This window comes from Littorina saxatilis, linkage group LG3 (genome assembly GCF_037325665.1).
Source record: "Littorina saxatilis isolate snail1 linkage group LG3, US_GU_Lsax_2.0, whole genome shotgun sequence".
In the NCBI taxonomy this organism is placed as follows: Eukaryota; Metazoa; Mollusca; class Gastropoda; order Littorinimorpha; family Littorinidae; genus Littorina; species Littorina saxatilis.
In genome coordinates this window covers 70,825,553-70,852,119 of record NC_090247.1, presented here as the reverse complement: position 1 = coordinate 70,852,119, position 26,567 = coordinate 70,825,553, and the positions used below count along the sequence as shown (strand labels likewise).

The following is a 26,567-nucleotide window of genomic DNA, read 5'->3' as shown; positions in this document are numbered from 1 at the left end:
TTTAGAGCTTGTTTTTAATCCAAATATAACATATTTATATGTTTTTGGAATCAGCAAATGATGAAGAATAAGATGAACGTAAATTTAGATTGTTTTATAAAAAATTTTTTTTTACAATTTTCAGATTTTTAATGACCGAAGTCATTAATTAATTTTTAAGCCACCAAGCTGAATTGAAATGCAATACCGAAGTCCGGGCTTCGTCGAAGATTACTTGACCAAAATTTCAACCTTCTTCATCTTCAGCGTTCGACGATGGCTGTGTCTAGATTCTTTGGCCCGTGATGTTGACGAAGTGGGCTGTCATTTCCAGGTCCTGAGTGCTGCCCCATAGCTTGGTGTGCAGCGATGTCCCTCTGGGCCAGACATGTTTCCTCTCACTGCAGTGGAGTTGGCAGGTCTGCAGGAAGTGGTCCGGTGTCTGGTCCGCCTTTCCACAATGGCACAGGGCCGACTGTCTGATGCCGATCCTTTTTAGGTGGCTGTTTAGTCCACAGTGGCCTGTCCGGAGGCGGAAGACAATGGTCTGCTCGTGACGAGTGAGCTGATGGAGGGCATCTTCGTGTGGATTATATCCATTGTTTTTCTTTTTGAAGGTGGATTTTTGCCTGTTTCGGATTAGGGTCCTGGCTTCACTGTAGGTGAGATTAGAGGGTTGCTGCTCAGTTTTGCTGCCCTCCTTTGCCAGCCGATCCGCCACTTCGTTGCCCACAATCCCCGTGTGTGCAGGGATCCACTGCAGGACAACCGCTGTGGTTTGGGCCAGTGTGTTGATGTTCTGCATCAGGTGTTCCATGGTCGAGTCTGGATTGCCCGAACACAAGGCCTGGAGTGCTGACAAAGAGTCTGAAAGAAAGACAGCTTTCTTGGGACGGGTTTCCCACTGCAGGACTGTCTCTGTGGCTTTGTGGAGTGCCAGAACTTCAGCCTTGTAGTTGGAGCACAATTTCCCTCCGGATGCTGACACCGAGACTGGGGGCAGGCCTGGTTTCTTGATGAATACGCCACATCCTCCGTTTCTTGTGGCGTCTTCAGCTGATCCGTCGGTAAAGATGTGTGTCCATCTAGCTGCAGGGTAGCGCTTGTCGATCTCTTCCATTGTCAGAGCTTTCAGCACAGCGTCACTCTGGTCTTCCTTCACAGTAATGCCAGGGATGGTGGTTCTGACTTAAGGGTTTTTGGGGGCCAGTTGGTTGGATCAAGTCTCTCGCACAGTTCGATGTTTGCCGTCAAGATGTCAGCCTGCATGCGTTGCTCTTCCTTGACAAGATGGTTCAAGCTTTTCCGTTTTAGCCTGTTCTTTGTCAGGCTTTTTAGTTTGTCATGCAGGGGGTGGTCTGGTAGCCTCTTCATCTTTTCGGCATGTGCAAGAAGCTTGCTTCGCTGTCGGCTCTCAAGGGGTTCAACTCCAACTGTCTTTTCCATTGCGGCAATAGGAGTGGATTTCATGGCCCCAAGGATTATCCTGAGGCCAAAGTTTTGGACCCGGTCCAGTTTGTTGGTGTGCGTCTTGGCTGCGGTTGCCCAAGCACTTACCCCATACTCCAGCACTGGGCGAACTGTTCCTGTGTACACAGTCTTCAGTATCTTGGAGTTGGCCCCCCAATGTGTTCCCGAGAGCTTCTTCATCAAGGCAAGCCTCTTGATCCCCCTTTTCTCCATGTCTTCGATCTGGGGCTTCCAAGAGAGACGTGGATCCAGTTTTACCCCGAAAAAAGTGGGAGTCTCAACTTGGGGCAGGGTTCTGTCGCCGAGCTTGATGGTGACTTTCTCTTTGGTGGTGGAGAGAGAGAACACAGTAGCCTGAGTTTTGACTTCGCTGACCTGAAGACCCCAGTCTTCTATCCACTGGTGTACGTCGTGCACAGCTGTCTGGATCCTGCATGCTGCAGACGTGGCCAGGTCTGCTGTACTCCAGATGGCAAGATCATCTGCGTGCAGAGTGTTGGAGACATGGCGGGGGAGAACAGTGGTGATGTTGATGTACAGGAGAAAGAGAGTTGGTGATATAACGCCTCCCTGGGGAACTCCTTCTCTCATCTTCACACTGTGGCTCAAGTGTCCGTCCAACTTGACTCTTGCTGATCGTTCATGCAGGAAGCCCCGGATCCATCTGAACATCCTTCCAGAAACCCCGCTCTCAAGCACCTTCAGCAGAAGGCCCTCTCTCCACACTTTGTCAAAAGCCTTTGTCAGGTCAAAGAACACGGCGACGACTTTTTTCTTTTCCTGGAACGCATTTTCTATGTCTTGGGCAATGAGGGCTAGCTGGTCTTCTGTGCCTTCTGTATCCAGTTTGTGTTGGTGACAGAATGTTACGGTCTTCAAGAAAGTAAAGGAGCCTTCTGTTGATCACTCTCTCCAAGAGTTTGCCCAGGCAGCTGAGGAGACTGATTGGTCGGTAGCTGTTTGGGTTCTTCTTTTCTTTTCCCTTCTTGTGGATAGGGATGATGGTTGCCTTCTTCCATATGGCTGGAACACTGCCGGTTTTCCATGACTCATTGAAGAGTTTCAGTAGTGTTCTTTTGGCAAGAGGTCCGAGGTGTTTTAGCATTTCATTGGTGACACCATCCGGTCCGGGTGCTTTTTTGGGTTTAAGCTGTTTGATGGCGGCTTCAATTTCATTCATGCCTGATGGCTTCTTGCATGCATCTATCCGTTGGTCTCTGGTTCTGCCGCTCCTGTATTTGTGTTCTGGCCAGTCTTGTCCGTTCTCGTGGAAGCTTGACACTGCTCTCATGTTGGTAGTGATGTGCCAGGTGGTTGGCTGCTTTCTTTTGTGTGAGGAGTTCCCCGTCTGACTCTAGGACAGTTTGCCGACGTTCTGGGTTGTCTTCGTTCAGCAGCTTGGTGAGCTTCCACAGCCTGTTTGTGTCTTTTTCCAGGTTTAGGGAAGAGGTTTTTTCATGCCATGCTGCGCGAGTTTGTTGAAGCTTCTGGCGTGTGTATTCTGCTTTGGCTTTGTTGTGAGCGGCTGTATTCTGGTCTGTAGGGGACTGTTCCATGTTCTCTCTGAGTTCGGTGACGGTGTTGTGGAGTTGTTGGAGCTCGTTGTTCCAACCAGAGGTGTAGGTCTTCCTTCTGCCTCTGGGTATTGAGTCCTTTGCTGCTTTCAGGATGGCTGCAGTGAAGAACTCTACTTTGCTGTTTAGGTGATGTTGCCCGAAGTTGAGATTTTTGCAGTTTGTTTCTGCTTTGCTTTGGAAGTTTGTCCAATTTGCTTTTTTGTAGTTCCAGCTTGGGCACTGCTTTCTGCTGTAAGGCCTAGAGTCTTGCTCAATGTGGAGGGTGACAGGTTTGTGGTCGCTTCCTCCTAGCTGTTGTTCCACCTGTCGTCGCGTGACTTTGGCTACATCGTCCGTTGCGATGGCAAGGTCTGGGCAGCTTGTTGTTCGCCACGCCCTGGAGTAGTAGGTGTGGGGGTCATCAGGGTGGTTGATGAGCACCATCTGATTGGTGATAATCCAGTCTTCCACCTCTTCGCCTTTGTGGTCAAGATTCGGGTAGCCCCAACTGGGAGAGAGTGGCTGTTGAAATCTCCAACAATTATCCACCTTTCTCTTTCAGGCTGAAGAGCTTGGAGTCGGACCTGTTTTGGTGGTGGGGAGTAGATGTTGAATATGGACAATGGTTTTCTTTCTAGCAGAAGTTTAATTCCAAGGACTTCTGTGTCTTCGCCTGCAGAGTAGATTTCCGCCGCTCGATGGGTGTTCTTTACCAGGGTGAGAAGTCCTCCTTTTGGCCCATTATCTCGGTCTCGGAGAAGCGATGATTTGGGTTGAGATGAGTCTCCTGTATACAGCAGACATCGATGTTTTGGTTCTTGAGGAAGTTTTGGAGCTCGAGCTTCTTGGCTCGGACTCCCTCAGCATTCCAAAATTTTCAACCAATTTGGTTGAAAAATGAGGGCGTGACAGTGCCGCCTCAACTTTCACGAAAAGCCGGATATGACGACATCAAGGACATATATCAAAAAAATGAAAAAAACGTATGGGGATTTCATACCCAGGAACTCTCATGTCAAATTTCATAAAGATCGGTCCAGTAGTTTAGTCTGAATCGCTCTACACACACACACAGACAGACACACACACACACACACACACACGCACATACACCACGACCCTCATCTCGATTCCCCCCTCTACGTTAAAACATTTAGTCAAAACTTGACTAAATGTAATGATGCAATCAATTCAGGTTGTCCTTCAACAAAACACAGCCACATTCCACCTCATGGGCGGCCCGTCTCCTTCAGTTAGTGTACATGTTCAGAAATTGTTTGTTTGCTTGTCCTCTTTTGTATTGTTTCTTCAAACACCGTTGTAACTAATTTTTATAGTTCATGAAATTATCTAAATGGAATTCTGTCTTTGATTTAAAACATTTTTTATGAACAGACTGGAAAATAACCATGCAAAAAACATTCTGACAAACACAGTTACCTCCCTAGTCTTTTAGATTTTCTGCTTGTAGCTTTTGAACTCACAACATCAGAAAATAAGTTCTCAAACATTTGTTGAATAAAAAGAAAAACGTATCTCAATGTATCTAAAGCAAACAAGATTGGTAAACGATGACCTTGTCAAAGTATTTGCAGAGGGCACTAAAACCTAATTTAGATGTTGCAGCATCTGACACTTGAGAATCAAAGCTTACAAGGTAGTATAGATTGACTAGTTCAGTGGACTTACGATTGGCAAATCAAGTTTAATTACAACAAAATTCAAGAGTTTGCCCATTGGTAAATATATAGAAAATACTACATGGCTTGCTGTGTCGTACCAGATTTACATGAGTTGTTTTTTAAAATATTGAACTGCGAGCAAAAGCAAGCTGTTCACTATTTGAAAAAGCAACGAGTGTAAATCAAACATTTTAGTAATAAATTTTCATTTGATTAATATACTTACCTAACTCACATATAGCAATTAACCCTGGTTCAGTGCTGGTAACGCTGTACGCGTCCCCTTGGTAACAAGGGAGACCACTCTAAAAAAGAGTGACCAATACCCATAATGCCAGACTAACTCAGAGTCTGACTTCCGTATGCGTGCGCAAATGCCGCCATTGTATCATTCAAAACGAAGCCCAACTCACTTCTTTTTTTTAGAAACATATACCCCCACAGCGGGGAGGCGGGTGGGAATAAATGATGTGAGTTGGGTAAGTATATTAATCAAATGAAAATTCATTACTAAAATTTGTATATCAAATAACCAAAGGGAAGTAATCGCTCTTAATGCATACGACATGTGTAATAGAGTAAGCGAGAGTTGTACGGAACCTTTTCTCCTGGCACCTGAGAGAATAACAAGCATTGAAATGAACAAGCGACTTTCATCCTCATTCTCTTCGCTCTGCCTCATTCTGTTTGAAATTCTAGCTAAAATTTTTGATTAAATTACATATCTTACCCAACTCACATATAGCAGATTGCTACTAAAGGTGGAGGGCACTTTACCCAATCAGGAATTGAGAATCTGTCCTGCCGCTACCAGAGCAGGTAACACAGAACTGCATCCTGTCTCAATGCAGCGACATCTTTAAGGTAGACATCGAAAAAAACCATCTTAAGAAAGCCAGTAAGCCAACTCAAGAACTACTGCCAGGCGACCAAATCGCAGAAAAGCTAGAGAGGAAGCGCAATCTCTTGCCTTATGAGACCTGGCTGCAGTAAAGGGCAAGACTGCCCTGACATCACCTGACCGACTCCGCCAGCAGACATAAGCTTGTCTAACTATGGTGGAGGCCCACTTGGCTAACGTGACTTTCGAGATATCTATACACTTCACCATGTTGAGTGAGATAAAAAGAAGTTTATGAGATTCCGATCGAGTGTGCAGAGTCCGCAACAGAAAACTGCTGAGGGCTATAACAGGACCACTATGTACATCAGGATCTCCATGAGCGAGAAACTTGCTCAAGAGAGGAAAGTCAAGACCGTGCTGCCTGAAGAGGGAGGACTGACTGCCACCCCCCCCCCCCTTTTCCTGCCACCACTTGGAAGCATGCCTAAACAATGTGGCAGTCCATCTAGCTAAGGTTGACTTACAAAAGTCATTACCTCTACCAATGCTGCTATATATTCTTTCTTTCTTTATGGTGTTTAACGTCGTTTTCAACCGTTCAAGATTATATTGCAACGGAGTTGATAGAAATGAACAAGAGCCTTTGTTTTAACGACCTAAAACGATCAGTGCGAATCCAAAAAAAGCTTTCAAAACTTGAAATGTTCAAATGGCTAAATATGGCTCTGGAGGAGCCAAAATATTGCTAAGTAATTTGGATTGTGAATCGGAGCTGGTTACTCCAGTTTCCGCTTATTTGTCAGAAATTTAGAAAGAAACCTAAGAGCCATAGATCAGTCTTTACCCAAAGAGCTGTCTATAGCACAACTAGACAGAAAATACACTTACTCCACTTCCCTAAGAAGCTACTAGAGTAAGCATGCCCGCTTTTCTTGTTGATCAGCAAGGTCATTTTTGTAAAGGATAAAAAAATCCGAAGTCAAAAGCTCTAAAACTAAGAGCAAAGCCCAAGTCAGAACTGGGGATTTGCTTTCAGCCAGCCGAAGGGAGGCTCCCTTAAACGTGCTGGCTATAGAGGCCCCAAGAGAAATATTGCGACCAAGCTGGCTCAGTGAAACTGATATCGCGTAACGTCTTAAATCAAAGACGTGGGAGAAAATTCGAAAGCCAGGATAGGTGGATCGCCACCTGCATTGAACGGAGAGAAGATAAGTTCTTTCCGTTAATAAAACGCCATTTGTTCCAAGCCAGTCAAAGTGACAAGTAAAACGAAGACGCTAAACCCCTACGAGATCTCTGGGCCAAATCCAGAGTTGAGGCAGAAGCCCATGAGCGTCTCCATGATTCCCGTACAGTAGACACCCGTATGGCACCAGTGTGAGAAAAAACGGAGCCCTCTTGCCAGCCTTTAGAGGCCTGGCAACCAAGATTGTACGGGCCCATACTATGCGACCTGTAGGCCGCTCAAAGTAAAATCAAGTGTATTGATCTTCCATGCTTTGAGATCAGGAAACAGGGAGAAGAACATAAGCAAAAGGCGATAGTACTAAAAGGCAAAAACTTCTATCAGCGGCTTCTCCAATTCACCCGAAGGCGTAGAAGCGAGTGGTGAGGTAGAGTCCACTCTGAGTGGACATTCTTGATCGACAGACTTGGAGAGCCCGTCAAGTCATTAAGCCTCCCATGAAGGTACTTCGCTGCTAATAAAATCTCGTGTTGGTAAAACCACACCAGAACCTCTAATGCTCGATGAGGAAGCGATAGGGAGTGAGAGACCCCCATGCTTGTTGAAATAAAGCACCACTGTGGTGTTGTCTGCTTGAATCAACACATGTTCTAGCCCTTTGTCTGACTGCTTAACGCCCAGCCGACCACAAAGGGCCATATCAAAGCTGTGCTGCCTTAACCATCTAATGTGTCCCAGCCCTGCAATTCCAGTTTTCATCTGGAGTAGAGGGCTTCTAGACAGAGCCGCTTGCACAGTCTCCTCAAAAGAGACCAAAAACGGCCAAAACTTTGTTTGACTTGGAATAGAAATCAGAACCCTGAAGCTCAAAAACCAAAAACATGTAGCCACTTCCGATCTATTTTGTGAAACAAAATGTGGAAGTAACATCCATACGATCTCTGTACGAGACCCAAAAGGAAGGCCCTAGAGCCTCCCTCCATAAAGTGGGAGTCCTAATCCCCACCAGCCATTGTGGTAAAACACAAAGGCGGAAAAAAGAGTGATGCCGAGCACTAAAACTCCAGTTGACATAACTGCCGGGAGTGTGAGAGAAAGCGTGCTTTTGTGTGCCCACCGCTAATACTCCCCAGGGGAAAGAGAGCTGGGTAATTGGCACAGAGCCCTGCCGCGAAGGATAGAGCATGGAGATAAAAACTAAAGCCGAGAACGGCGAGCCTGAAGCTTTTCTTTTGATAAGAAAAAGCCAAGGCCTGCCATGCGCTTTCCTTTTGCAGCGAGCTTCTCTTTGTTGGAGAAGAGTCCGCGAGCATAAAAGCGGACTCGATAAGAGAACCTTCAAGCAAAGAATAGATTAAAGTCTCGCCAAAAGAACAATCCTATTCTCAGGCGAACAGCAAAGCTACATCCTTTGTATCTGCGTCCTGACGGAACACAAAGATATCCAGCGAGGACGTAACCCCACAAGAAAGAGAACAAATGAAAACCTTGTTCAAAGGCGAAAATCATGAAGAAGTGCGGCCACAATCTTCCACAGCCAGCAGATCCTTGTTCTTACAGAAAGACAGTTTCTCCTTGCTATAAACATCCAGATGGATGTCCGTCAATTCCGGGGAACCCGGGGGCGGTTCCGTAGAAAGAACAAAAGAATAAAACTAAGTTTTTAGGCTTGGAGTTAACCGAGGCCTACGGATAGCGCTCAGCGAGTGATGCGCTACTTGAGCCAGTGACGCAAGCTAAAGCAACGCCGCAGCAGGTGCTTAGCCGAGCACTGCCCATAAAGGAAGTGGTGACAAAGGAGACTCGTTTGAGAAAAAACTTCCACAAGTTCACACGCCCCCGATGGAGGATCTAAGAACTTGACGTTCAAAGATGTTCCTTTCTTTCTTTCTTTATTTGGTGTTTAACGTCGTTTTCAACCACGAAGGTTATATCGCGACGAAAGATTTTCCTTAGGAGGCTCAAAACAGCTGAAAATGACGCAAACCACGGCAAAGCTGAAGCAGGAGCCTCCCCAGAGATGCCAGCAAAGGCAGAGGTGGGGCAAAAAACATCGTTTGAGTTCGCAGATTGTTCCTGAGAAGGAGCAAAACACGCCAAAAAAGATGGAGGAGAAAAGGGCAGATGACAATGCTACTGCTACCCCTTCGGGGAAATAGCGTGTAGCAACCCCTGCAGCAAGAGCTAACAAAGATGGCAGCTTAGCTGAAAGTCAGAAAGAGGCATCTCCATCTGACTCAGAAGCTTCGTCTTCCATATCCTCATCATCCTGTTCAGTAGCATCCCAACAAACTTCAAAAGGATGAGAACCGGAAACCAATCCCGATGAGGCAACACCTGCCGCAAACCGGGAAAGGTTGGGAAAAAATTCCCGGAAGCCGGAACTCCGTGAACGGATTCTCCATCCACATACCTCATGCCAGCTGAACGACTGGAAAAGGAAGTGGATGAAGCCTGTGTAAAAGCAGAGGAACCGCCGTAGCGGAACCGGAAGCCAAAGGCCGATGAGTGCCGACTACCAAACACCACAGTGTTAACGACAGAAGGCTATACCATCCTGCCACCGGAAGACACAGCCGCAAAAGCGGAAGCGGAACCGGCAGTGGATTGAAGCCGTTTCAGTTACGAGCGCCACTGCACTTGCCAACTTGAACGGAAGTCTGAATTCAGTGCTTTCCGCCAATGCGGAAGCACCTTCATCCGAACAGCCATCATGCACACCCGTGCAATCCGGAAGCTGACCCCTTGCTTGACTGTCATAGTCAGACAAAGAGCCAGCTTTACTGTTCTCTTCCTGCCCCCAGGGCGGGGGCGGAAGCGGAAGCTGCACACCCTGTCCAGCGTCGTGTGACGGGGATGGGTGCACCAAAACTTCCGTTCGCTCTCCAAGGTCCCTACCCTGAACTGACCGACCGAAGATTCGGTATAATGGCCAGCCCAAATATCAGAACTTTCATCCCTGCGACCAATGCCCGGGGCTACTTCCTCTTGGAGACGCGCTACACTTTGGACGGAGAACCCGGTTACTTGTGTAGCAGACATACCCAGACCTGTTTACCCTAAACCCGAGGCAAGAGTACTTTCCCAAAAAGTTGAGTGTATTTTTCAAAAAGTTGGTGTACTTTGCAAGCAAAGCCATATGGGCTAGGGAAAATGTACGCGTCGGGTGCAAACGTGTTTGTGTAAGAATAGCATGTCTTGTGAACACCTTCAGAATTTAACGCCTTCCAATACAACAAGGATAAAACAATTTTATTTACCTGTCAGTTTATAGCATTATAACCAGTGTCTTCCAAACAGATAGATAATGAAAAGATGAAGTTCGTGAAATAACATCTGCGGTTGACAGTGGCAAGTTCAGATTTACAATCATCTCAAAAAACATTGCTTCAGCACGGACTACAGCCTTTTCTTCTGGCAGGATTTGCTTTGCGGGAATGAACTTCATAATTCCTTGGCAGCTTTCAGCGGATTTCTTTGCAGCAACCTTGTCCAGGTGAGTTTTGGAACTGCAGAGTCGTTCGATGTCATATTTCCAAGCATGGGCAACGGAGAAATCTGATTTACAATACTTGCAGTGTGCATGACTTTTCCCCCACAGTAGACTCCACAATTCCTGGCTCTTTCTTATATTTCTCCAAGAAAATCTGCTGCTTCTGCTGTTTAGACTTGGTACAGTCATCCGAAACTGGCACATTTTACCGCTTCATTTTGCTACAATTGTCCAGACGATCGCACGTGCCAACAACTGAACAAGGTTTCCACAGCTGAAGACTCGCTGTCATGGTTATCTCCCTTCGACCGAAACTGGTATCAGTTGTACCATCCCGTAATCAGCACACCAACACCGGAAAACGTATTCTAGACTTTTTCTTATGCGTATTTTGTGCGTGTGTCGCGTATTTGCGTACCGATAATAATTTGGCGTACAAAATACGCCCAAATCGTACTGGTAAACAGGTCTGCATACCTTCTGTCTGACGAGAAACGCCGGAAGACGGAACACTCGCCGGAAGGAAAGGCCTGATAACATCATCCTGCAAAGCAAGAACATCCGCTCGAGAAACCGTAGCGGAAGGGAAGGGCGAACATTGGCTAGGGAAGACACCCCAGTCACCCCGGAAGGAAGTGCACGCAGTTCCGCTCTCGTGGACGAAATCTCGTCGGCCAACGACGAAACCTGTGAACTAAGTGAAAGTAGCAACGACGCTACGTCCGCGAAAGCAAGGCCAGGAATAACGGAAACAGAAGCCCCTTTAACACGCTTGTCAACATGAGCAACCTCGTCTGAAGGTTTAACAGGTAAAATGGAGGTAGAAGGCAAGTCAACCAATACATCAATACATTTCTTGGAAGTCGGTTCTAGAACCGAAAACGACCGAATGGCCGGATGATTAAGCTTCCCTATGTGTTTTCTTAGGAGGCGGGGACTCAGCAGCAACATGTCTAGGAGTCTGCCTCTTCTTGGCGTTATCCGCCATGACCAAAAAACAACTCACGAAAAATTTTCAACAAAAGATTTCACAAGTCCAAATTAAGGCCAAAACGCCCACAAAATCATGAAAAAACAAAGAATGATCTCACCTCAACATAGTAGCGAAGACATGACAAGTAGAAACCAAGAGGAATGAAACCCAGTCCATAGACCAAGTAACAACGGCTGAAAACAGCCAGAGCGTACAGAAAACGCGACCAGCTAGGCTGAGCGCTGAGTTTGGAATGATACAATGGCGGCATATGCACACGCATACGGAAGTCAGACTCGGAGTTAGTCTGGCATTATGGGTATTGGTCACTCTTTTTAGAGTGGTCTCCCTTGTTACCAAGGGGACGCGTACAGCGTTACCAGCACTGAACCAGGGTTAATTGCTATATGTGAGTTGGGTAAGATATGTAATTTAATCTGATATGAAACAGCAAGCCATGTAGTATTCTGTTTATCCTACATACTGTACTTAAGTGTATTTCACTGAAAATGTCCTGCAGTCAACGCAGCTAAAATTGAAGACGCTTGTTTTGGAACCTCGATCTCTTTTAAAGCCTGGTGCAATCTATACTGAAAGGCATGTTCATTGAACGATTTTGCTCTCAAACGAAAATCAGATTGAACCTGTAATTTGTAGTTGACATCTTGAGTGTCGGAGCAAATGTTTCACGCTGTCAGCGTGCGCTTTGCAGTATTGCTGATCCAGCCACAGCTCACTGTGCTAATAAAGACAATGGGCTGAACGGGAGACAATAACGTAAAAAAGATAGTGTATGGCCCTATAAAATGCAACAGGCTGTTTGGCTGTATCAGATATCGCAATCATGCCACGACTTGATGAAGGAGAGAGACAGCAAGCGATTGGGATGCTTAGAGCTGGCCAAAGCATTGAACGTGATGAACACTGAACGTTTTCCGAAATCATTGCGCTTGGACTCAGTCACTTTTTTTGAAAAATTGTCATTTCATGATGTTCTATTCAAAATCAATAAAGCGAAGGTTTATAAACACTAAAATGGCCAATAAATAAAATATTCAAACATTGAAAACATTCACCACTGAGTTGATTTTTTGTGATTTTTTAAAGTTCAGTTTGCGGAATTTATGCCTCTCGGTATATTATGTCAAAGCAAAGAAACGTCACTCTGAAAGTGTGGCGTGACGTGTTAGTTCTAAAAATTCATCGAGGGTAATTAGTGAGCGCATTTTTTTCTATTCTATAATGACGTTTGTCTCGGTGACTTTGGCATCATAAGCAGTGGAAAAACAGGTCCCTGCCAAACTTGGTTGACATGACCTCATTTACATAATATACACACGTGTGATTTGAACGATTATTATCTCACGAGTGTCTCTCTCACGTATGTAGGATAAAACACCATTGCCCACAAGACTTCTAGGTTACCTGAATGTCCGGTCACAGAGTGCCTACAAACGATTTCTCTCGTCTGTGCATCGACATGCCTTACTGTGAAACCTGTTTTTTTGTAAAACATTTTAAAATCCCATCTCTTCATAAAGACCCAATTTTCTAAAATTCTCTCTTGATAGTCACAAAACTCTTTCTGTGAGGACCTATTTTGTTTGTTTGCTTAACGCCCAGCCGACCACGAAGGGCCATATCAGGGCGGTGCTGCTTTGACATATAACGTGCGCCACACACAAGACAGAAGTCGCAGCACAGGCTTCATGTCTCACCCAGTCACATTATTCTGACACCGGACCAACCAGTCCTAGCACTAACCCCATAATGCCAGACGCCAGGCGGAGCAGCCACTAGATTGCCAATTTTAAAGTCTTAGGTATGACCCGGCCGGGGTTCGAACCCACGACCTCCCGATCAAGGGGCGGACGCCTTACCACAAGGCCAACCGTGCCGGATGTGAGGACCTATAGTTTTCATACTTGTAGAAGATTTAAAATAGAGGTATACCTCTGTACTGGTCTGTTGCCTCTTGTTTCAGCCAGGTATCACTGTGAGTGCTGACTGCACCTTGTCCTTCCAATGTCTGCACTGTATCACATGTCTCACCTGGTTCCTGTTTTGAGTGATGATAATCTGACTGCTGATTCAACATACCTGAAAGCAGAAGCAGGTCATTTTGAAAAGCAACACTCAGTAAAGTCCAAACTGTGTCAAGTTCCCAACTCACTGCCCCAGCTTGCAACAACGATTCATGTATATATTGGTGTGCCAGTCTTTTTACAATTAAGTTTTTACTAAATATTTGAACAATAAGATAGACGTGGAATCGAGACGAGAGTGCATGGTGGTGTTTGTGTGACCGTGAATGTGTGTAGAGCGATTCAGAGAAAACTACTGAACCGATCTTTATGAAACATTACAAACCCTGAAAATGATATCCCCAGATGTTATTTTGTAATTTTTTTGATAAATGTCTTTGAATCTGATGACATCATACCAGGCTTTTATTCCTCAATCAAATTGATTGAAATTTTGGTAAAGCAGTCCTCGATGAAGCCAAAACTATGCGATTGCATTTCAGCTCGGAAGCTTTAAAATTCATTAATGAGTTTGCTCATTAAAAATCTCAAAATTCTAATTTTAGAAATCAATCAACGAATGATTCTGTTTTATTTTTCATCATTTCATTAAAAACACGCTCAGAAAACAAAAATAGAAAAAAAACGGCATTTCTGTGATACGCTATGCGCTATGTACTGGCTTGTCACTTTCTGCACGTTTTTCTTGTGTATGTGTTAGACCCTTTCTTGGCGCAAGGCCGTAAGATTTAATGATGTGGTGGAAACAATGCAGTATATTTCATTTTGTGAATTTGACAGATTGACAAAATGTAGTGCTAGTATGTAGGCTGTTCCCTAATTATTTAGAATCTCAAAAACGGAAACACATATAAACAAGCTAACCAGGCCAATTTCTACACCAATCCTTCCCCAGCCGACACCCAACTGGCCATCCTCTCAAATGTTCTCATTCGGGCCTGGGACCACTTGACATCAGCTATACCTGGTATGGCCCCCGTGAAGGCTCGCACAGAGTCTTCAGGGGTCTCTAACTGCGTTTCTGCGGCTATTATTTCTTAAAATCCAAGAACAGGCTGAACTTGCATGGGGAGATGTCAAGAAAATTGGGTGGATGCAACCAGCAGCAGTGCTCCCTTTGGTGCCAAGAAATTTTTTGTCGCAAAGGCAGTATACACAGGTGCGTTGCCATGTTACAGCATAAGCCCTCGAATACCCGTGTTTGGACGGTGTTTGTACCAAGCCTCGAATATTTCCAACCATTAGTGGTGGACACAGCAGTCAGACGTGACTGTATGCCTGTCCTCAAGAGTCACAGTGTTTATATGTACCTTGATCTAGCAACGAAAGATGCACAACATTTTGTAGGGCTTCTTAGGGTTCTTATTTGAACTTGGCAAGGGTTGGGTCACCTGCTTAAACACCCCAACAGACGACAGTTGTTTGGTTTCAGATTGGAACTAATTAACCCAGGTTTCGTCACCACTGACGATATTCCATGTTGATTTGGACAAGCCATTGCTGATTTTTTCAAGTACAGTGGTCGCCGCTTAATAAAGCCACTTCTGGACTGACGAAAAATGGCTTTAATAAGCGGCGGATTTATTAACCGGCAGTCCTGGAATACGTCATTTTCGAAAGAAAAAAATATCTTCTCTTTTGATTACGTCACTCGATCAGTCACTTTCTTTCTCATTTACACTTGTTTGAATCTCAACAAAACTTCACGAAGGATGTTGAACTTTTGTTTTAATTATGTACATGTACATTGATCACTTCGGTTCATCAATAATTTCACTGTCACCGTCACGAATCATTACTCGGCAGAGAAGAACGATTTTATGAGTGTTTGTTTGTTGGTCGTCTTCCACATCAGTTCTCTCACTGAGTCTGCGAATGGTTCAAATTCTTCCATGCGGTAACCACGACTTTCCAGACCAGATTGAAGGCGGGTCATTATTTGCCTCATCTCTGGGTTTGAAGGCGGTGGGGGTGGCATCTCTTCATCTTCCTCGTCATCTTCATCATCACCTGTCAAGTCCGATTGCCCGGCTTCCACATTCGCACATTGACTGACATTCTTTTCTGAACTTGGTTACTTCGTGATACGCGTGAGCCTGGACATAAATAGGCCTATGACTTGAGTGATTACAAGAACAAGATAATGTGAGTTTTAGTCACAAACTACGTGATTTCTCTGAGAAAACTGGCTTTAATAAGCGGCGGGTTGGGTTTATTAACCGGCTTTTTCTAATACATAAGATATAGTGATTTATCCGGACCGTCTGAAATCGGCTTTTATAAGCGGCTGGCTCTATTAACCGCGGTTTTATTAAGCGGCGTCCACTGTATTGTCAGGCACCACTGTGCCCTACCCCTCTTCTTCCCGTCACTGATTTCACGTGGTATCCACCGGCACATCGCTTTAGGGCCATTAAATATTTGTGTAAGATCTTTTCAAATGCAGAGCTTTTAATGCCAAGGGCATATTGCATCTCCCTGAATAAAATTAAGGGATCTTCTCTTATTATTTGTTCAACAGCGCCAATGTTTTTGAGGATAACGGATGAAATGAGTAGACCAGGGTGGGTATAATTTTCAAGGCTCTGTCTACCGGGTTTGAAATTGCTGTTCCAGTTTTAAACCACGGCTCTACAAGGAGTGTTCATCCTAAAACATTGCATCACACCTTCATGCAAATCCGCCTCTTTTAACCCTTAGTTTGTAGATATTGTAAGTTATCGGTCCGAAATCGCGAATTTGAGCTTCATGACGCAATTTCATACATTGCGCGGTGAGTATCTTCCCGAGTCAACCATATGAAAACGACATAACTCTGGAACTTCATTTTTTGTGTCAAGCCTCACAATAGTCTATTATTTGACAGCATGATTTTGTATTTAAACGCCATACTTCCAGGAGCCTGGATTCTAAATAATAATGGAACAGCCCTCGTACAGTAGTGGCAAATGAGAAGAAGACTAAATGTAGTAACTAATGGCATCATGCAACATGTTTTTCTACTACCCCCTCCCACCCCCCCCCCCCCTCCCTTCAAAAGGTGTGAAGTGCTACCAAGGCTGACTGTCACCAATAGTGTCAACAATGTCTCTCCCCCACTTGACCACCACCCCTTACCCAAAACACCCCCTCCCTCCCCATTGCATGTTTCATTTCACTTACCATACGGATGTGTTCCAGTGATGTCACAATACTCTTCTGCAACATCAATTTCTATCTTGACATCTGAGAGAAGAGCTGTGTCTCCTTCCTCCATGCTGCTGGGAGAGGACATGGTTCCTGACTGTTCACTGTTCAAGGTGCTGACAGTTCCTGACTGTTCACTGTTCAAGGCGCTGACAGTTCCTGACTGTTCACTTATCAAGGCGCTGACAGTTCCTGACTGTTCACTGTTCAAGGCGCTGACAGTTCCTGACTGTTCACTTATCAAGGCGCTGACAGTTCCTGACTGTTCACTGTTCAAGGCGCTGACAGTTCCTGAATGTTCACTGTTCAAGTTGTTGGCCAATCATAGCTGCTCTCTCTTCATGGCGTTGCACTTGCAGGTCCATAGCTGATTGGCTTTCAAGGCATTAATGCTGTGTAGAAAAACGACTCAATCAACAATTTAAAGAAGCAGAGAAAAGCTCTCTCTGTCTCTCACAATCACACACACACCGCTTCACCCCAAAAGCTCCATGACTAAACAAGTATCGGTACACCAGACACTCAATGACTCATGTGCAGTTTTAAAATCAGCAGAATTGACAGCTAGCTAGGCTACGCTCACGAGATCCTCTGATATTTCACAAGACAAAGCTGCGCCAATAAGAGGGCATTTATTAGACTGCATTCATTCGAAAGCACATAAAAAGCCAGTGCAAACCATTTAATGACATGGACAACGATTGACCAAAAAATAGATTTCGTTAATAAGAAGATTATGATTTCATTACATGTTATTTCATTTAATTAACTAATAAGTAATATTTTGCCTGTCACTGTCATATTTTCAGAGTGTGTATAAAAACAAGTGTGAAAAATTCTGCCAGATCAGTTACACTTACAAGCACAGCCACAGGACCAATTTTGGAAGTGCCAGTGGTATTAGAATGATTGTAAGGTGTCTTTGGATATGGCTGGAAATAGTGTAATCTATGACGGCTTACTAGCGCCAAAACTAAAAATTAGTAATTAACCCGTGAAAGTTACTAATTTTCACGAGAAAATTACAATTCTGACGGGAAAATTACTAATTTTCACGTGTTAATTACTAATTTTCTAGTGTTAATAACTAATTTTCAAGTGTTAATGTCTAATTTTCAGTTTTGGCTCGCTTCCTGACGGCTTACTAGTGCCAAAACTAACAAGAAGGGCAAAGCCCATACGACTCACATGCTTGACCTTGACATGACCTTGACCTTCACTAAACCTAGCAATGACATCATACACTAAGAACTGCTTTACACATTTTTCCTACCAAAATACATGTGACCTTGACCCAAGGTCAAGGTCATCCAAGGTCATGCAACACAAAGCTGTTAATTCAAGACATAGGAAGTACAATGGTGCTTATTGGCTCTTTCTACCATGAGATATGGTCACTTTTAGTGGTTCACTACCTTACTTTGGTCACATTTCATAAGGGTCAAAGTGACCTTGACCTTGATCATATGTGACCAAATGTGTCTCATGATGAAAGCATAACATGTGCCCCACATAATTTTTAAGTTTGAAACAGTTATCTTCCATAGTTCAGGGAATGTATACAATCCAACTTTGAAGAGCTCCTGTGACCTTGACCTTGAAGCAAGGTAAACCAAACTGGTATCAAAAGATGGGGCTTACTTTGCCCTATATATCATATATAGGTGAGGTATTCAATCTCAAAAACTTCAGAGAAAATGTGAAAAATGTGAAAAATAGCTGTTTTTTTGAAAACATTTATGGCCCCTGCGACCTTGACCTTGAAGCAAGGTCAAGATGCTATGTATGTTTTTTGGGGCCTTGTCATCATACACCATCTTGCCAAATTTGGTACTGATAGACTGAATAGTGTCCAAGAAATATCCAACGTTAAAGTTTTCCGGACGGACGGACGGACGGACGACTCGGGTGAGTACATAGACTCACTTTTGCTTCGCATGTGAGTCAAAAATTAGTAATTTTCACGCGTACCTCGTGACTGTGGGGGCTCAATGCGCATGCGCGACTGTTTCACCTGCCAGAGCAAAACATCCTTCGATTCAAAACTTTTCTGGTCCATAGTTCTTTAATTAGATGTAAATTAACACTAAGAGCTGAGCGCATGTGTAGATAACCGTGACATACAACTGTCTGTCCGAAAACTTGTTGAATAACGAATTCTATCGAAAGATATTTGTGAAACTGAAAGTGTGCGAGTCTCGATAAAGAGATCCGTCTGCTAGTCGTCGGACCTTTTGCACATGTCCGACCGGCCGCCATTTTTCCTCTCTCGGTTCGAACATTTTCGGATCGATTGTCCTTCCCTAATACACTTTTAAGCAAATGTATGAGTGTGGTAGTGGAAACAAATATGAAGTACAGCTGTCTGCCTGACAACTTGTCGAATAAGGAATTATATTGAAAGATATCTGTGAAAGTGTGAGACCACAGCCGATCAAAAGTCCGTCTGCTACGAACAGCTTCGTTTCGAAAGTTTTCAGGGTCGATTATTCTTTTCTAAGATACCCAAAACAACGTTTAGGATAGCGCTATTGCAGAAAACAGAGACATGCATCTTCCCGTCGAATTACTTGCTCGATAAGGCCTTCTATTAAAAGATATTTTAGAAATAGTGTGAGAGTGATGTTTGCCGGGCGTTGAAGCCTCTCAGTGCGGACTCTTAAAATCCGACTACTGTGACCGAAAACGAGGCAAAAATGAAAATTAGTAATTGACACTGTTAATTACTAATTTTCAGGTGAAAACGATAACCCTAGGTTTTGGCACAAGTAAGCCGTCATAGTAATCACATGACGTTTTCCTAGGCTCAAATTAAATCAGTTTCTCATTTTCAGAATTTGCATGAACTTATTTCCTGGAGCATCTACATGACACATGTAGTATCATGTACATCTGCATTCGATCACACCGGTCATTTGACCAGTCTTGATGAAGCTTTGAAAGAAATTGGTTCTCTCAAACTCAATTTTGCATTGTTGTTCCTTATTTTAACCTGTCAAAGCGTTTACCTTGAGAATACAGTGATGACACACATAATTCGCTTGGTAGTAGTCAGCGAGTGGCGTTTTCGTTCGGGTCAGGTAACAAATATGGCAGCAGCAGCCAAATAGAGTGATTTCCCTTGCGTCTTTTCGGTCTGACTAAAGACTACGCGACCGCACGCGACCTTGCACAACCTTGCGCGGCCTCAAACTAAAGCATGTACATGTAATATTTTTTATATATATACATGTAGTATCTTCACAACATTATCTGACTTTATACCAAGTTTTAAGTCACAGAAATAAAAAAATAAGGGAGTTATGATGTATTTTGCGACGAGCTATCGAGTGAAAGTCAAAGCATCGTGGTTCAGCGTCCGACCATATTCGCTTCTAAAAACAATGCGAACTTAATCGAATTTTCCGCCTGACCTTCCGCTCAAAACTTGTATTAAAAATAATTTTGGTTGTGTTATAAAGTAAACCCCCCACATTTGGAATAATTGTGTAAAAAAAATAATTGTTTTTAATTGTTTTTGTTTTTTAAATCCGAGGCAGAAATCCTCGGCTTGCACTTTCGTTGGCTAGCTCTTCGAAAATACATCATTACTCCCTTATTTTTTTATTTCTGTGACTTAAAACTCGGTGTAAAGGCAGATAATGTTGTGAAGATACTAGATATATAAGAATATTACACAACCATTGTTGTGGAGATCGCTAGATACCACTGGAATCGAATGGAAGGATATAGAACATTATAGAACTTACTTTGATTAAGTGCGCAGTCACTCATGACGTAAGCGTAGACGCTCATCGAACAGACGGAACTGTGTAGATCTAACCAGATTAGTGTCGATGTTTCCCGAATATTCTCGTATGTCCATTAACTATATAAGTAGGGCTGCGCACACGTATTGTTGTTCTTTACCAGTCTTGCACTTGTTCTTTCTTACACTGTGCTGAGAGATATTGTCACCGTTGTTCCAGCTGTTAATAAATCTACAGAACCTACACAAATCGTTGTGTCTCCTTTGCGACTGAGAGTGACGAAAGGAAAAACACGACAACTGGCGTCGCCGACAGTTACTTCCCTTGTCTATTCGGAGTGACTTATTACTGCAAAATGACGGAAACAGAGCAGCTGATAACGCTTCTAAGGGAGCAGTTGGAGCAACAGCAACGCCAGCACAAGGAAGATATGGAGCAACACATGCACCAGATGGAGTTGATGATGAAAGTGTTCAGTGGTGCCGCAGCTTCTGCCAGGGAGGAAAGCTACGACGATCCGAGTGCTTCGAATCTACGTTTTCCCATTACTACACAGGCAGCTGCAATCCCATCTTTTGTTGCGTTTGATGCAACATCGGAACTGTGGCCTGACTACTGGTCAAGATTTTGCACGTTTGTGGTCGCCAACTCCGTACCGGAGCAGCGCAAGGCTCAAGTTTTCTTGACGAATCAGACTGCTACGGTCTACAAACAACTGGCAAATCTGGCTACTCAGCAAAATCCGCCCAAGGACATCAACAGTTTGACAATGGACGAGATTGTCAAATTCATGAAAGAACAGTTCGACCCGAAACTCTTCATAGTGCGAGAACGTTTCAAGTTCTGGAGTGACATGAAACGGAAGCCAGGCGAAACTCTCCAGGAGTTAGCAGCGCGCATACGCCAAGACGCCGCTACCTGTGACTTTCCTTCGATCAAAAACCCACAAGACGAAGCTCTGAGACAGAGATTCATATGTTCTGTCAACAATGAGGCTGTCTTAAAGGCTCTATTCAAGATCAAGGACACAGAGCTGGATTTCGCACGTGCTGTCCAAGTCGCGATTGAGACTGAAGACGCAGCGAAGGTTGCCAAGGAAACTGTCTACGGTTCCAAGACCATGCCAGTCAACAAGGTCCACCAGAACAAGACTACGGGTCCACGAAAGAACCACAAGCAGTCTAATTCCACAGACAGGAAGTGCTACCGATGTGGAAAGGCCCACAAAGCAACAGACTGCCCCTACAAAGACGCCAAATGCCGATACTGTGACGTCACAGGACATTTGGAAGCTGTCTGTAGAAAAAAGCAACATCAGAATCGGGAACGACATTCCCAGGCTTCCGTGAAGAGAGTCACGAAAGCAGAGCTTGTCAACGCGATCCTCGGTGAAGTTCCCCAAGATACTCCTAGGTTGGATGTACCCATAACAATCCAGGACCGACAGTTCACCATGGAACTGGACACCGCAACTACGGGAAATTTTGTTTCTCTTCCGGTCTGGAGACAACTAGGAAAACCGAAGCTGGATGACGTCACACATCGTTACGAGTCTGCCAGCAAGCACGACCTGCCCGTGCTGGGAACTTTCATGGGCCAAACCAAGGATCCAGTGACTGGTAAGCAAAGCTCAATTCCGTACATCGTCACCAAGATCCCTCATCTGAATCTGCTAGGACGCAACGCAATCCAGACTCTGGGAATTTCTGTGGACAATGCTCTAGGACTGAGGAGCATAGAGAGTCACGCTAAGAGTGAGGGTGCAAAACCTACGCATCCAGCGACCTCCAACGCGCCTTATGCTGCCCTGCAACGAGATTGTCACAGACTGTCTGATAAATTCCCAAATCTCTTCAAACAAGAATTGGGATGTCTCAAGGACTTCGAACTGGACGTGAAGTTCAAGTCTGATGCGAAGCCGGTTTTTCACAAGGCACGTCCGGTACCTTTCGCTCTTCGTGATGACCTCGCCAAAGGCTACGAAGAAGGCATCGCCAAAGGAGTCTGGAAGCCAGTCCAGTTCAATGAATACGGAACGCCAGTGGTACCAATTCGTAAGGCACAAACCTCGGGCACCCTGAAGCCCAAGCTACGGATCTGTGGTGACTACTCAGTGGGCATCAATGATCAGCTTGAAGATCACCGTCATCCAATGCCACTCCCAGAGGAACTGATGCAGAAGCTAGGAGGTGGATTCGGATACACCAAGATCGATCTTGCTGATGCCTACAACCAGATCAAGCTGGCACCAGAGAGTCAACGCAGGCTAGCCCTCAGCACTCACCGTGGGGTACTCCTGCAGCAACGACTTCCTTTCGGGATAAAGTCAGCACCTGGTTACTTTCAAGAGATCATGGAAAACCTGACATGTGATCTACCTGGTGTTGCCGTCTTCCAAGATGATATACTCGTCAGCGGGAAGGACGCCAACGACCACCTGAGCAACCTGGAACGTTTGCTCACTCGTCTGAACGACAAAGGACTCAGATGTCGTCGTGAAAAGTGCGAGTTCGCACAAGCCAGTGTGGAATACCTTGGACATACCTTATCGGCCGAAGGGATCTCCAAAGGATCGAAGGTCGAGGCAGTTTTGAAAATGCCAGCCCCTACGGACGTCTCAAGCTTGAAGTCTTTCTTGGGCTCAGTTCAGTTTTACGGGAAGTTCATCCCTAACCTGGCCAGCATGGCAGAGCCGCTCTACCGCCTGACGAAGAAGGCGAACCCCTGGAAGTGGGGAGATGAGGAACAGGCAGCATTTGAACAGTTGAAAAATGTGCTTTCCTCGGATCAAGTTCTGGTACACTTCGATCCAAACAAGACTTTGGGACTAGCTTGTGACGCGTCCAACGTTGGAATTGGAGCAGTCCTATTTCATCGCTATCCAGATGGAAGCGAGCGCCCAATCGCCAACGTGTCCAAGACTCTCACGGCTGCAGAAAGGAACTACAGCCAAATCCACAAGGAAGCCCTGGCCATCATCTTTGGCTTGCGGAAGTTCTACCAGTATCTCTACGGACGTCAGTTCATACTGGTGACAGATCATAAGCCGCTGACATCACTGTTCGGACCAAAGAAAGGGACTCCACTGCTCGCAGCTAACAGACTAGCTCGGTGGGCCCTGTGGCTGAACCAGTTTAACTACTCCATCGAGTACCGGAAAACAGCGGATCATGGCAATGCAGATGCCCTTAGTCGCTTGCCATACGGAGATGACATCGACTTCGACAGGGAGGAAAGTGGTGAAGACATGGACATGGTGTGTGCCATCAAGATTCTCAGTCTTCAAGTCCAGCCTGTGGATGCCAATATCCTCCGTCAAGAGTCAGGAAAAGATCCAGTGATATCTACTGTGATGCGCTACGTCCGTGAAGGCTGGCCACCAAAGAACGCTGAGATCAATGAAGATGTCAACAAGTTCCGGAAGTTGTCGGACTCTCTCAGTATCTGCCACGGATGCCTCGTCCATGGATCGAGAGTGGTGATTCCACAGAGCCTGCAGTCCAAGATCCTTGATCTGCTGCATCTCGGACACTTCGGCATGGAACGCATGAAACAGTTGGCAAGAACTGCTGTTTACTGGCCCGGTATCGATGCTGCTATTGAGATGGCTACTCGACGATGTGACTCGTGTGGTGAACATCAGAACAAGCCATCCAAGCCTCCAGTTCACCCATGGATGCTACCAGAAAAGCCGTGGAGCCGCTTACACCTGGACCATGCAATCAACTTCATGGGTAGAGACTGGCTGGTGATCACGGATGCTTACTCCAAGTATCCATGCATTCATCCTACGTCATCCACGTCCTCTAGAGCCACTCTAGACCTGCTGGAAGAAGATTTTGCTCATTTTGGATTGCCTCACACACTTGTCACTGACAACGCGCCGACCTTCACTTCTGAAGAATTTCAGAGCTGGTGCAAGGAACGGGGGATCACGCACCTGACAGGGGCACCATATCATCCTGCTACCAATGGAGCCGCCGAACGTTTGGTGCAGACATTCAAACAAGCACTGAGAAAATCTTCTTTGCCACCGAAGCGTGCTCTTCAAGAGTTCTTGATGCAGTACCGGAGAACGCCGACATCCTGTGGTTTCTCTCCGAGTGAACTCTTGAATTCCAGGCAGTTACGGACAAGGATCGACACTCTGCTGCCCTCGCCAGCCCACATCGCTCAGGGCAAGCAATCCAAGGAGGCATCCAAGTCTCAGATGACTCCAGACTTGAAAGCTGTCGTCAAGGTAACCAGACAGTACAAGGCCGGAGATCCTGTGTATGCTCTGTACCATGGACCTCGCCGAGACAAACAACCCCGATGGGTACCAGCAGTCATCAAGAAGTCTCTGGGTACTCGCTGCTTCAACGTCATGGTCATTCCTCATGGTCCAGTATGGAGACGACACTGGGAACAGCTACAGCCACGCTACACCACTGAGGAAGACAATGAACCTGGTGAGGAAGTGGACACTGTTTCTGAACTTGTAACAGATCACCCCATGGAGATCTTGGAAACTGTGCCACAAACTCGGAGACAGACCAAACCCAAAGGTACTCCATCCGTTCCAGAGTATGGACCAGACAATCCAAGACGGTCAAAGAGAACACGCAAACCCACAGAGAGACTTTGCTGTTGATGCTTGAGGAGTAGCATCAGTTTAGGTGGGGAGGTGTTGTGGAGATCGCTAGATACCACTGGAATCGAATGGAAGGATATAGAACATTATAGAACTTACTTTGATTAAGTGCGCAGTCACTCATGACGTAAGCGTAGACGCTCATCGAACAGACGGAACTGTGTAGATCTAACCAGATTAGTGTCGATGTTTCCCGAATATTCTCGTATGTCCATTAACTATATAAGTAGGGCTGCGCACACGTATTGTTGTTCTTTACCAGTCTTGCACTTGTTCTTTCTTACACTGTGCTGAGAGATATTGTCACCGTTGTTCCAGCTGTTAATAAATCTACAGAACCTACACAAATCGTTGTGTCTCCTTTGCGACTGAGAGTGACGAAAGGAAAAACACGACAACCATACTTTAGTGTATGGTCGTGCCTTCGATTCTAAAAACAATGCGAACATGGTCGGACGCAGGTATCCGATGCTTGCACTTTCGCTCGCTAGCTCTTCAAAAATGCATCATAACTGCAGCTCTTCGTGTAAATAGTTTTATACTTTTAACCATCTTCTCGGAGTTATTGGGTCACCCACCACCAGTAACCAATCACCCAGTACTCCGCCGCTGGACTACAGACGTTCTGATGAACCCAGTCCACATCAAGAAAGAAGAAGAAGAAGAACTTCCGTATGTTTTATTTCTCTGATTTAAAACTCTGTACAAAGTGTGATAATGTTGTGAAGATACAAGATATATAAAGATATTACATGCTTTAGTTTGAGGCCGTGCAAGGTCGCGTAGTCAGACCCCGTCTTTTTGCATGAACTGCCCACAAACTCGGTACAAAGTGTGATAATGTTGTGAAGAGACAAGATATATAAAGATATTACATGCTTTAGTTTGAGGCCGTGCAAGGTCGCGTAGTCAGACCCCGTCTTTTTGCATGAACTGCCCAAAATAAAGGACAGGCACCAAAAAACGTACAATATAAACCCTACTGAGCGCACGATCCGGAACATTAGCACTGTGTTGTAACATTTGATATGAAAGACTAGTCCTCCAGGTGACCAAGTCAAAGAAATAAAGTTAACATTCTCACACAAAAAAACACTAAATACAGATAATGAAACTTATGTATTGGTCGAGTACTTGTAATGCCAAGTTCCGCGACTGCACAACATACTTCTCAAAATATGTCAGTTCACTTACATGCTGCTCATTTATGACAAGCACTCTAATCAGTTTTTTGAATAGATCAATTTTCAGGAATGTAAGCACACAAAAATGATGTCAGTTCACAAACCACAGTTATAGTCTAGCATTGATCTGTTTTCGGGGGGTATAATAGTAATGGTTATGTTTGCGTGTTGTTTAGTGTGTGAGTGCAAATGATATGCACTATTTGTATTTTTATGTATTTTTAAGAGAGCCTGAAACCGAGAGAGCGACATCGATACAAAGAGAGAGAGAGAGAGAGGGAGAGAGAGAGAGAGAGAGAGAGAGAGAGAGAGAGAGAGAGAGAGAGAGAGACAGAGAGAGAGATCTAAGACACAGAGAGAGGAGGGGAGACGGAAAGGTGATAATGGAACTTTATTTTACGAGGATTTAAAGTAAAACCTCTTCTTACAGCTTATCCTTACATCCAAAACAAACTTCTAGCGGGAGAGATCATGTTTATATGTGTGCATTTGATACCATGCAAAAATGAACAGTGTTAGATCAAAAAACATTCTTGGGAAAACACGCATTTACACAAAGAATGTAAGACTGACAATCTTTGAGATGT

The 26,567-nt window shown here is 44.9% G+C and overlaps 1 protein-coding gene across 1 annotated transcript in view; it reads right to left on the bottom strand.

Moving 5' to 3' along the window:
* Positions 1–19,532, bottom strand: part of LOC138963156 (oocyte zinc finger protein XlCOF6.1-like) — a 42,047-nt gene extending 22,515 nt beyond the window's left edge. The window contains exons 1-3 of the mRNA XM_070335193.1: positions 19,423–19,532; positions 16,391–16,806; positions 13,137–13,283 (exon numbers count right to left, since the gene is read on the bottom strand). Coding sequence (XP_070191294.1) covers positions 13,137–13,283; positions 16,391–16,502 — 259 coding nt within the window. The 5' untranslated portion in view covers positions 16,503–16,806; positions 19,423–19,532. The remainder of the gene's footprint in view (positions 1–13,136; positions 13,284–16,390; positions 16,807–19,422) is intronic.
* Between the last annotated feature and the right edge of the window lie 7,035 nt (positions 19,533–26,567).